This window comes from Bos grunniens, chromosome 17, assembly GCF_055505025.1.
Source record: "Bos grunniens cultivar Pamir isolate PY7600 chromosome 17, Bosgru_T2T1.0, whole genome shotgun sequence".
Taxonomy (NCBI): domain Eukaryota; kingdom Metazoa; phylum Chordata; class Mammalia; order Artiodactyla; family Bovidae; genus Bos; species Bos grunniens.
In genome coordinates this window covers 61841453-61853796 of record NC_141181.1, presented here as the reverse complement: position 1 = coordinate 61853796, position 12344 = coordinate 61841453, and the positions used below count along the sequence as shown (strand labels likewise).

The 12344-nt window shown below is 46.4% G+C and overlaps 1 protein-coding gene across 3 annotated transcripts in view; it reads left to right on the top strand.

The window, feature by feature from the left end:
* The window catches only part of RPH3A (rabphilin 3A), a 101795-nt gene that overhangs the window by 70241 nt on the left and 19210 nt on the right, over positions 1–12344 (top strand). For all 3 annotated transcript variants that reach the window (XM_086348138.1, XM_086348140.1, XM_086348141.1), the window contains 8 exons: positions 207–336; positions 1840–1926; positions 2073–2244; positions 4220–4258; positions 4357–4509; positions 6389–6475; positions 8996–9058; positions 11267–11506. In XM_086348138.1, the coding sequence (XP_086204264.1) occupies positions 207–336; positions 1840–1926; positions 2073–2244; positions 4220–4258; positions 4357–4509; positions 6389–6475; positions 8996–9058; positions 11267–11506 (971 nt within the window). The remainder of the gene's footprint in view (positions 1–206; positions 337–1839; positions 1927–2072; positions 2245–4219; positions 4259–4356; positions 4510–6388; positions 6476–8995; positions 9059–11266; positions 11507–12344) is intronic.

The window sequence follows — 12344 nt, the reverse complement described above, 5'->3', positions numbered from 1 at the left end:
TTTTGGGTACAGGAAAGGGGTTCCATGATGTTCTGAAATATATCAGAATGTATGTACCTTTTTTCTGGGGAGTGGCCCAATTAGTCATCATCAGATACTCAAGAATATGTGCCCCAGAGAAGGTTAAAGCCATCAGCCAGGTATTGAGGGAGATGCTGGTGGTCCCTGGTCCTGTAAGGTCCATATAACCCTGACTCTGCTTCCAGGCGCCTGGTGGACCGCCTAGAGAACATGAGGAAGAACGTGGCCGGGGACGGGGTAAACCGCTGCATCCTGTGTGGAGAACAGCTGGGGATGCTGGGCTCCGCCTGTGTCGTGTGTGAGGACTGTAAGAAGGTACCGTCTCCCTCCCCTTCCCTGCTTCCCTGCACATCCCATGCAGAGGGCCTAAGCCTAGGGTCCAGCCTTTTGGGGGCCTTTGCTCTTAGGGATGGAGCTTGGGTTGATTCCTTCTAGCATGCTCTTGTGCCTGTTCATGGTTCCTCCCCTAGATGTCATGCTGACCCTTCTGTACCCTTGGAGCTCTGCTTCATACAGTATGACCTTGGGAGAATGAGGCAGAACATGAACTATGGTTGAACCTACAGGTATTCTGGCTCAGCAAGATATTGGTCATCCTAAAGAGCATACTGGGGGACTTCCTGGTAGTCTAGTGGTTAAGACTCAGTGATTCCGCCATGGGAGGGTGCAGGTTCAATCCCTGATTGGGGAACTAAGATCCCATGTGGCCAAAAAAAACAAAAAACAAAAAACTGCTGGGCTTATGCCTATACATGTGTACATGGACAGCATACACAGCAAGCTCTACCCTGGGTTACAGTAGAAGCCATTTTAGAAAGCCCCTCTCTAGCCAAGTTAGGCCAAGTTAGACTTTGGTCTTCTTAAGCATTCACTTTTTTTTTTTTTTTCCAGATTTCTTGACATGTACTATTTTTAAAGTCTTTATTAAATTTGTTACAATATTGCTTCTGTTTTATGTTTTGGTTTTTTGGCCATGAGACATGTGGGATCTTAGCTTCCCAACCAGGGATCAAACCCGCACCTCCTGCATTGGAAGATGAGGTCCTAGCCACTGGACTGGCAGGAAAGCCTCAAGCATTCACTCTTGGGGCTTGTATGCTCTCCACCTTGTACCCTCTGCTCAGGTTGTCTGCACTTGACCATTCCAGGACAGAAACACAACTGTCCTTGGGTCTGTCTGATTCCCAGGAAAGGAATTCAAGGGAACAATCCAGCTGGAGAGATCCATAATATCACCTGACTTCTCCTACTTGGGGTCCCAATTAGCATTTAGAATGGAATATTGGGGGAAGGTTATCTACTCCAAAAAACCTGCCTTCTGTAGCCAACTAGATAGTGAGAATTTTGTGACCTGTTTTGATTGGCAGGAAACTCAGCCAAAAGTATAATGTTCCATCACATAGTCATAACATGTACTCAGATAACTTCCTTCTTTGTAAGGAGTTGAATCTGTAGTCATAGTCTAGGTTGTCTCCAGTTCATTTGGGAAAGAAAGAAGAAATAAAGTAAGAAACAGATAAATAGTCGCTCTTTAAAGAATTATGTCAATGATCTCCCTGGTGTGGATGCTGAAAACTCAGGCCCCACAGAGACTCTTGGAGAATCCCTGCATTGAGGGCTTGGGAATGACTCCAGTTCTTGTTATCAGAAATCAAGACTCAAATTAGAACTTTATTCTAACTGGCCTTGGTCATGGGAGGCAGGTGAGGAACAAGGGAGAATGGGGCTTCATTGCCACCCTTCCCAGCCATTTCTGATTGCCAGCAGTTCCGAGCCTGACATATCTTAAGTGTGCACTGGGCTGTGTTTTGTCTCCAGAATGTCTGCACCAAGTGTGGGGTGGAGACCTCCAACAACCGCCCACACCCTGTGTGGCTCTGCAAAATCTGCATCGAGCAGAGAGAGGTGAGTGGACGGGTCCCATTTGGCTCCTGGAGCCTACTGTGTCGGTGCTCTGAGGACAGGGAGCAGAGTGGAAAATTAGCACTCATCAAGACAGGAGCAATAGTGCTCAGCTGCCATGCCTTCATCTTCTACCTCTCCTCCTCCAGGTGTGGAAGCGCTCTGGAGCATGGTTCTTCAAGGGCTTCCCCAAACAGGTCCTCCCACAGCCTATGCCCATAAAGAAGAACAAGCCCCAGCAGCCAGTCAGTGAGCCTGTGCCCGCTGCCCCTGAGCAGCCCACTCCTGAGCCCAAGCACCCTGCCCGGGCTCCAACTCGAGGTAGGAAAATACAGCTGCTTCTTTCAGGACCAAGGGCAGATCTTGGCTAACTGGTCTACTTGAAAGGTGTCCTGACATCATGTCTGTGTTTCTGCCCAACTGGTGGATAGCCAGCCAGCCTCTGGGCTTCGGTCTAGAACTCCTATGTCCCTTTCACAACTCACTATGAACCCTTATCAAGAGAGTAGCACAGGGACCTCTCCAGCAATGCCAGGCTCCCAAAAGGCTTTGTTGTCATCCCTGATGGAGTATTTAGAGGCACAGCAGAGATGGAAGTCAAAATTAGGAACTAAGAAAGGCTCCCAGCACCAAAATACACACTGGAGTCCGGAGGACAGGGGATCGGAGGCTTGCTGAAAAGGCCTTATTTTCTCCTGATATTTCTTATATCAATCACCAGCAAATCCAAAACTGGACTAATTAAAAGTGAAAGATGAATAAAAAGGAAATTAGCAAAAAGAAAATTACTGCTACTATGGATATTATCACTATTATCTATTTTTATTAATTATTAAAATGATAATAAAAAGAGTGACAAAACAGTAAAAAAAAAGTAACCTCAATAGAACACATTTTAATTTAATAAGGCCACCAAGACTGACCACATAAAGCTCTTGCAATACTTTTGATGAAGTGATAAAAACTGGTCTGAAGGACAATTCCAGAGCTGAGAGCAGGCAGTACTTCTGAAAGGAATGTTATAGTTGAAGGTCGCCAAAATTGAAGTGCCCAATCATAGGTTCTCAAGGCACCCAGTAACATGTCTGACACTCAAAAGGCACTCAACAAATACTTTTATCCTGGCAAGACATGAGCAATTTCTGCTCTTTGCAGAGACTCACCAAACTGTCAACATACTCTGTAGCCCTGGGTTTCCATCACTAGAGCATCTTTCTCCCTGGTTAAGCATTACTCCCTCTAAGATGAGAAGACTGCATAGCGTAACTGTCAACATCTTGAGTAGCTGAGCCCAGGAATACCTGAATTTGAATTCCAGCTTTGCAGCCTACAAGTTGTGTTAGCTTGGATGAGTAATCTAACTTCTCTGAAACTCTTTCCTCATCTATAAAATGAGGTTAATAATTCAAGGGGTTATTTTGAAGATTAAATGAGATGCTACAGGCACACCTTGTTTTATTGCACCTGCTTTATTGCACTTCACAGTAATTGCAGTTTTTCACACACACAAAAATGATTTGTGATCATTTTTTGGTCTTTGATGTTACCATGGCAATTGTTTTGGCATTTTTTAAGCAATGAAATATTTTTAAATTAAGGCATGTACATTTTTTAAGACATAATGATATTTCATACATAATAGATTTAGAATTATGCCCATGATATGAGCTTTCAGTATTCTTTTAACAAGCAATTACTGAACACCTAGTGAGTTCCAGGCTCTGTTCTAAGCCCTAGGGAGTCAGTGAATGAAGCAGATAAAATCCGTGCTTTTATGCAATTAAAGTTTAGTGGGACAAACAGATGCTCAACAAACAGCTAATGCAAATACAATAAATATCAGGTAGTTATAGGTGCCTGGAAGAGAAGTGAAACAGGTAGAGGGGATAGAAGCTTCATGTTGGGCAGAATGGTCAGAGAAGGGCTGTCTGAAGAGATGATACTTGGGAGAAACTGACCAAGGTGGTTAAAAGTGCCCATAAAAATCTTTGGGAATATCACTTGCAAAGGGCTTGAGGTTGGAGCATGCCTGATGAATCCTGGGGAAAATCAAAGTAAGTGAACAAAGCACATTCTAGAAAGAATACAGAACTGATGATCCCAACTCATTTGCAAAGGAAATAATGTGATATTGTAGGCAGTCTCTACATTAGAGGGGAAGTTGGGAGAGGAAATTTTTAATTTTTTTTTTTTTAGCTCTGAGGAATGGTGGACAGACCCTTTTGTGAGCTCCTAAATGATGCCTCTTCAAAAACATCAAATACATACCCCTGGTCAGTTTTTTCTCTCTCTGCAGGTGACACTGAAGACAGGAGGGGCCCAGGTCAGAAGACAGGTGGGTTCTGCCGACTCTGTCTTCTACTCTGGGGACAGGAGTCCTTTCCCCCATTTCTCAGGTGCCCTTTCTGCATTCAATTAATGCTTTCCTTCCAGGCCCTGACGTGACTTCTGCTCCTGGGCGAGGAAGCTACGGGCCTCCTGTGCGCAGGGCCTCTGAGGCACGAATGAGCTCCTCTGGCCGGGACTCAGACAGCTGGGACCAGGGCCACGGCATGGCTGCTGGGGACCCCAGCCAGAGCCCAGCAGGTGAGAGAGTTGGGCAAAGCCGGACAGGCTTCCTGGAGGAAGAGAATCAAAAGGAATGGGGAGGACAGTGTTTTATCCGTTTATTCATTGGCCATTGGTAGACATTCAGTGAACACTTGTTGAATGATTGGGTGAGTCGATGGATGGATGAACAAAGACCAAAATGAACAACTAAACAAGCTGTGCTAATGCAGGACCCTGAGATAAGACCTGGGGATTAGTTAGTTCCAGCCAAAGGTGGCCAAGTACTTTCTGTTCTGAGCATTCAAGCATCTCTCCTGTGAAAAAGGTTTCAATTCAGGACTTACCTGGTGGTCCAGAGGTTAGGACTCAACACTTTCCATTGCAGGGAGCATGAGTTTGATCCCTGGTCAGGGAACTAAGATCCCACAAGCCACTCAGCATGGGCAAAAATAATAATAATAATAATAATCAGGATTTCCCTGGTGGTCCAGTGTTTAAGACTCCATGCTTTCAATGCAGGAGACACGGGTTTCATCCTGGGTTGGAGAACAAGGATCCCACATGCCACAGGGAAGTCGCTCAGTCGTGTCTGACTCTTTGCGACCCCATGGACTGTAGCCCATCAGGCTCCTCCATCCATGGGATTCTCCAGGCAAGAGTACTGGAGTGGGTTGCCATTTCCTTCTCCACCACATGCCACAGGCTGCAGCCAAAAAAAAAAAAAAAAAGAGGATTTACTATAAAGCCTACACATTTTTACTTCTGGAAATAAAAGTTATACATTTTTTTTAAAGATGTAAATTCAGGAAAGGTAGGATCCAGCTCAGTGAGGTGAGCGAGGACAAGGCATTCTTCCGGGAATGTCTTAGCTTCTGGGTACCAGGAGCTGCTATGTGTATCATCCACATTTGATCCCCCAGCAGCTCAGCAAGAGGCAGTAGCACATAAAAGTCTCAGGTAGACTCCAGAGATCAAACACCTGACTTCAAACCCTGGCTCTGCTGCTAACTAATCAGGAGACATTAGGTGGGCTCCTTAACCCTTCTGTGCCTCAGTTTACCCATTTGTAAAATGGAGCTCATAAAGCACCTACCTCACAGGGTGTGAAATTAAATAAGTTATTATAAATAAGCCATCAGCCCATTGTTATCAAGTGGGTAGAGTTATTGCCTGCATGAAGCATCTGAGGTTCAGTGAGGGTGAGTGACCAGCCCAAAGACACATAGCTTATAAAAGAAAAATCTGGGATACAAAACTAAGTCCTCATGAAGGTAAGAACAGTCTTTCAGGACTTACTTAGCCATCCAGGGGTTAAGACTCAACGCTTTCACTGTAGGAGGGGCACGGGTTTGATCCCTGGTTTGGGAACTAAGATCCCATACGCCACAAGGTGCGACAAGAAAACAAAAAAAGAAATCTGCTTGACACAAGTACCAAAATAAATTCCGAATTGATTTTTAAAATCTACCAGATTTTGAGTGTTTACTACATGCCAGGCACTGTTCTGAGCACTTTGCGTGTATTGTATCATTATGTGTCTCCACCACAGCCTTGTGAGCTAGGTACTGTTATCCCATTTGACAGATGAGGAGACTGAGGCCCAGAGAGGACAAGTCATTTGTGCAAAGTCATAGATGTTGGGAGCAACATCACAGAACCTGGGCTTTTCAATACCCATGTTGCTGCTGTGACTTGCTCAGGGTGATCTAAGTATTGAAAAGATAGAACACACTGAGAGGAGGAGTAGAAGGTCTGAAAGAGCCGAGAATATCAGGGAGCTTCCTCCAGTTCATACCCAGAGGACCGTACCTTATGCCAGCTCACCAGTCCCAAGCTTCTTCCTGCTTTGACTGCATGTGTGTGCACGTGTCTGTGTGTGTGTGTAACATGACAGGCTCTTTTCTTTCCCCTTCAGGTTTGAGACGGGCCAACTCAGTCCAGGCTTCTAGACCTGCCCCAGCCTCAATGCAGAGCCCGGCACCTCCCCAGCCTGGGCAACCAGGTACCTGCCACCCACTTGCCCACCCAGGTCGTCACTCAGCTGTGACCACAATACCTCCCACCTTTGCTTGCAGAATCCGCTGGGCTTTTTGCAAAGCTACAGCCACTGCCAAACTCTAAACTCTTTCAAGACCCTTAGAATGAGTACTACTAGAATAGAATGAGGCTGGGAGCCCAGCATGGGTGGGAGGGGGTGTGTAGCATCATATCCACCTAAACGCAAAAAGTGACAGTATTTCACCCCCCAGGGTGTCCCACCTTCCAGTACTGTCACTCTGCTCTCAATTCTCACCACATACGTCTACCATCTGCCCTCTTATTTCCTTAACATTTTCTTCAAATTGACCTCCTTTAAAAACATAACTGAGAGAAGTTGTTATCATAAACTCTCTCTCAAGGAAAATTTAAGGACCTTGGACTTTAACAAAAAGGCAAATGTTCTCAGACAGGTATGTGAGATTCAGCAAGAAATAGTGGCAAGAGATTAGTAACATGAGAAAATTTGAGCACATACGGCTTGTGTAAAAGAATGGAAATAATTCCTAATAGGTGCATTTAAAAAGCTGTTATTTTAGGTACTTCCCTGGTGGTCCAATGGCTAAGACTCCATGCTCCCAAAGCAGGGGAGCTGGGTTCAATCCCTGGTCAGGGAACTAGATCCCACACGCTGCAACCAAGACCTGGTGCAACCAAATAAATAAAATATTTTTAAAATTTTGTTATTTTAAAAGAAACCTATAATAATGGGAAACCAGCATTCCATACCAGAAAAAAAGAGAGTGTATTATTAATAGTTTGCTAGGGCAGTCATGAATATTCATTGGAAGGACTCCAGCTGCAGCTGGAGCTCCAATACTTTGGCCACCAGATGTGAGGAGCCAACTCATTGGAAAAGACCTTGATGCTGGGAAAAATTGAAGGCAGGAGGAGAAGGGGACGACAGAGGATGAGATGGCTGGATGGCATCACCACTCAATGGACGTGGGTTTGGGTGACCTCCGGGGGATAGTGAAGTACAGGGAGGCCTGCGGTGCTGCAGTCCATGGAGTCTCAAAGAATAGGACACAACTTAGTGACTAAACAGCACAAAGGGCAGTCATAGCAAATATCTCAAGCTGGGTGGCTTAGAATAAAAGAAATGTATTGTGGCCCAGTTCTAGAAGCCAAAAGTCCAAAATCAAGGTGTTGCCAGGGTTGGTTCCTTTCATGAGCTGTGAGAGAGAATGTGTCCCATCCTCTCCCCTCGCTTCTGGGAGCCTCAGGCATTCCTTGGCTTGTAGAGGGATCTTCACATCATCCTCCTTCCATGCTTGGGTCCTGTGTGTCCAAATTTCCCCTCGTTATAAGGGAATAGTCATATTGGATTAGGGCCCAGCCTAATGACTGCATCTTAACTTGGTCATCTGCAAAGACCCTTTTCCTAAATATTCACATTCACAGGGACTGGGAGTTTGGACTTGAACATCTTTGGGGGAATGCAATTCAACCTATTGTGGAAGCTATTATAAAAATTAGTATACTGGGTCTTCTCTGGTGGTCTAGTGCTTAGGAGTCTGCCTGCCAATGCAGGGGGACATGGGTTTGATCCTTGTTCTGGGAAGATCCCACATGCCATGGGGCAAATAAATCGATGTAGCACAACTACTGAGCCTGTGTGCCTAGAGCCCGTGCTCTGCAACGAGAGACACCCAGCAATAAAAAGCCTGTGTACAGCAATGAAGTAGACCCCACTCACCACAACTAGAGAAAGCTCACACACAGCAACAAGGACCTAGCACAGCCTATATTAACTTATAATTTAATTTATAAATTAAATAAATCTTTAAAAGATTAATGTACTGAAGATAAAAGAGTGCAGTGATATTCTCAGTACACTGGCCTACTGAAGGTTTGGAGCCTGAGGCCTGTCCTCTTTTGCTTTTTCAAAAGGGACACTTATAAAGACGTGCTAAAGACACTTATAGAGACGTGTTAAAGAAAAGTAGCACCGCAGTAAGACTTTTCCCATGATGGGATCAGTATCAAACCAATGGAGCCCAGAATGGCTTTCTCACTGTGTCATTGAATGTTATTTTTATTTCATGCCCCAAACCTGTGGCGAGACCACATCCCAAGCTTTGGAAATGTAGAGAATCCTCTGGACTGGTAATGACCCTGTAATAATGGTGGACACAAAGCATGGACTCGCCTGTTACCTTGCAAGTGATTCTTATTCCATTAGCTCGTTGACCTCATAACAGCCAGCAAAACGTGAAGAGCAGGTATCACCAGCCCCACTGGTGATGGGAGGAAGTGGGGAGGAAGCTGAGATTCAGGAGGGAAGGACTGGGGATTGAAGCTAGGCCTGTCCAGCCCCAGGATCCCCGCAGTGGGACTGTTCCTGCACCCCTGGATACCTCTGCACATCATCCACCACCCCTGGGCCTGCGTCTGCACCGTGAAATGAGGAGGGCTTGGAGCAAACCCTCAAATGATGTCGCCTTCTCTGTTCCAAGCTTCTTTCTGTCTTTGCCCCACTCAGGACCCCCAGGAGGCAGCAGACCCAGTCCAGGGCCAACAGGACGCTTTCCAGATCAGAGACCAGGCAAGTGTTCACTTCTTTTTGTGCCTGTGCACAAAAAGTATTGTCATATATTAGATGACATATACTCTGTGCATATATTAGGAAAATGTTTAAATAATAGCTATTACTTTGTCAACAAAGGTCCATCTAGTCAAGGCTATAGTTTTTCCAGTAGTCATGTATGGATATGAGAGTTGGACTATAAAGAAAGCTGAGCACTGAAGAATTGATGCTTTTGAACTGTGGTGTTGGAGAAGACTCTTGAGAGTCCCTTGGACTGCAAGGAGATCCAACCAGTCCATCCTAAAGGATATCAGTCCTGAATATTCATCAGAAGGACTGATGCTGAAGCTGAAGCTCCAATACTTTGGCCACCTGATGCACAAAAAATACTTTGGCCACCTCTCTTTCACTAATTGAGAGAGAGAGAGAATGACAGAGACGGAGGCAGAGAGAGAGAGAGCAGGGGCTACCAGACATTGGCCCATTCTGCATCCTGAGACCTAGCTGATGATCTCTAAGGGATCCCCCGAATTCTAAAACTCTAGAGAGTCCGTACTAACATTTGATGGACAGAAAATGACAATACATTCAGTGGTTAAGAGCACAGGCTGCCTGGATTCAAATCACTGCTTCTTCACTTCCCAACTGTGTGACCCTAGGTAAGTCACTTAACTTCCCTGAGCCTCACTTTCCTCATCTCTAAAATGAGAATAACACAAAGACCTACCTCATAGAGTTGTTGTGAGGATTAAGTAAACTGAGACATAGAAAACCTTAGCACGTGGCCTCTGCCCATCACCTGCTGCCCCTGGGCCTGTGTCTACACCTGTGAAGTGGAGGCAGGGCGGCGCTTGGGGCAAACACTCAAGTGATGTCGCCTTCTCTGTTCCAAACTTCTTTCTTTCTTTGCCAAGATCACTCTAAGTGACAGTGATTATTACATGATATATATGTAACAGCCCCAATCAATACAACGTGTTCACTGCTTGCTAATGCACCAGGTGCTGTGCGATGGGCTCAGTTCCTCAGTCGTGTCTGACTCTTTGTGACCCCGTGGACTGTAGCCCACCAGGCCCCTGTGTCCTTGGGTTTCTCAGGCAAGAATCCTGGAATGGGTTGCCGTTTCCTCCTCCAGGGGATCTTCCTGACCCAGGGATCGAACCCGTGTCTCCTGCATCTCCTGCATTGGCAGGTGGATTCTTTACCACTGAGCCTCCTGTGCATATAGTAGAGAAAAAAATGTTTAAATGATAGCTATTACTTTGTCAACAAAGGTCCATCTAGTCAAGGCTATGGTTTTTCCAGTAGTCATGTATGGATGTGAGAGTTGGACTATAAAGAAAGTTGAGCACCAAAGAATTGATGCTTTTGAACTGTGGTGTTGGAGAAGACTCTTGAGAGTCCCTTGGACTGCAAGGAGATCCAACCAGTCCATCCTAAAGGATATCAGTCCTGAATATTCATCAGAAGGACTGATGCTGAAGCTGAAGCTCCAATACTTTGGCCACCTGATGCAAAGAACTGACTCATTGGAAAAGACCCTGATGCTGGGAAAGATTGAAGGCGGGAGGAGAAGGGGATGACAGAGGATGAGATGGTTGGGTGGCATCACTGACTCATTGGACATGAGTTTGAGCAAGCTCCAGGGGTTGGTGATGGACAGGGAAGTCTGGCGTGCTGCGGTTCATGAGTGACTGAACTGAACTACTATTTGAGCATGTTCACGTCTTAAAATTCCACATTTTGGGGATGAGGAAACTAAGGCTCAGAGACAAGTCACTTGCTCCAGGACACACAGCTGAGATTCAAACCCAGGCTGCCTGGCTTCAGAGCCCACACCAGTGAGCGCTCTCAGTGAGGTCTGTTTTGCCTCCATCTGAATCAGCCCACGGGTCTTGTTATAAAACAGATTCCAAGGCCCCAGCACAGGGCCTTTAGAGTCCAGCTGGGGCCCAGGAACCTGCATTTTTGCAAACCTTCCTTGGGTGGCTTTGACAAAGGCGGCATTCTGAGATCTGGGGAGCAGCGCAGTGTGTGCCCCGCCCACCGTCCAAGGGAAGTGACAGTCCCCCCATTGCAGAGCAGTGGGTGATTCTGATGCAAAGCTTGACAAGCACCTGGTTGGTGCTCATCACTCGCAGCAGCACTGCAGCAGTTGTCATTGCTAGAGTTCCAACACAGGGACTCAGCTGCCTCTTTCTCACCCTCTCCCCATCTCCCCTGCAGAGGTGGCTCCCAGTGACCCCGACTATACAGGGGCCGCCGCCCAACCCCGGGAGGAGAGAACCGGGGGAATCGGAGGCTACTCGGCAGCTGGAACCAGGGAGGACCGAGCGGGCCACCCCCCGGGCTCCTATACCCAAGCCTCTGCGGCTGCTCCCCAGCCGGTGGTGGCCCCGGCCCGTCAGCCCCCACCCCCTGAGGAGGACGAGGAGGAAGCCAACAGCTACGATTCGGATGAAGCAAGTAGGTGACTCGTAACAGAGGGGTGGCTGAAAAAGTCGCTTCAGTGCTCACCCCCTGGGAAACAGGAATGGGTCTGGGGACAGCCCTGTATACCCCAGCCCCCCATAAACATATTAGCCAAGTTATAAAAATACAAATTTGTGTTACTAAATTCACAAAATGACATCAGCTTTCTAAAGTATAGGTGCTTTATGGTTTTTTCATCATTGTAAAACATACATAACATCAATGTTACCTTTTACATGGTTTTTTATGAGTATAATTCAACTACATTCACAGTGTTCTACTGGGTGATTTCATAGAATTATCATATGACCCAGCAATTCCACTCCTAGGTGTATACAAAGAGGCACGTGTTTTAATAGTTTCCCACTCTTTAGTGTGTCTTCTAAAAGTCATTTTTTTAACCATGATTTAAAATTTTCTGGTATTTCCTCTTGCATCCATCCACACGGTGATTTATAAAGTGTCGACTCTGTGCTTCTCTCACTCAGACCTTGAGTCCCAAGGGGACACACACACACACACACACACACACACACACACACACCCCCTAGTGGCACTTCTCTTGGGTGTGGCTGAGCACTGCAGGGGAGAGCTGGGGTGGCCCTTGTGAGCTGGAAGGAAGCACAGATGGGTCGTGTCTGGACCTGATTCACGTTGTGGGGTTGGAGGGACATTCCAAGAGCTGCTGGTCAGATGGGGAGACTGGACCTGCTCCAAAGAAATGACCAATGGCTGTAATCGGTGGAATGGCTTTGGCCCTTCAGGTTATCTCTCCTCATTGTAAAAAGGGGAGTAAATACTGCCTCCCACGCGGGGCTGAGGGAAGGGTAAA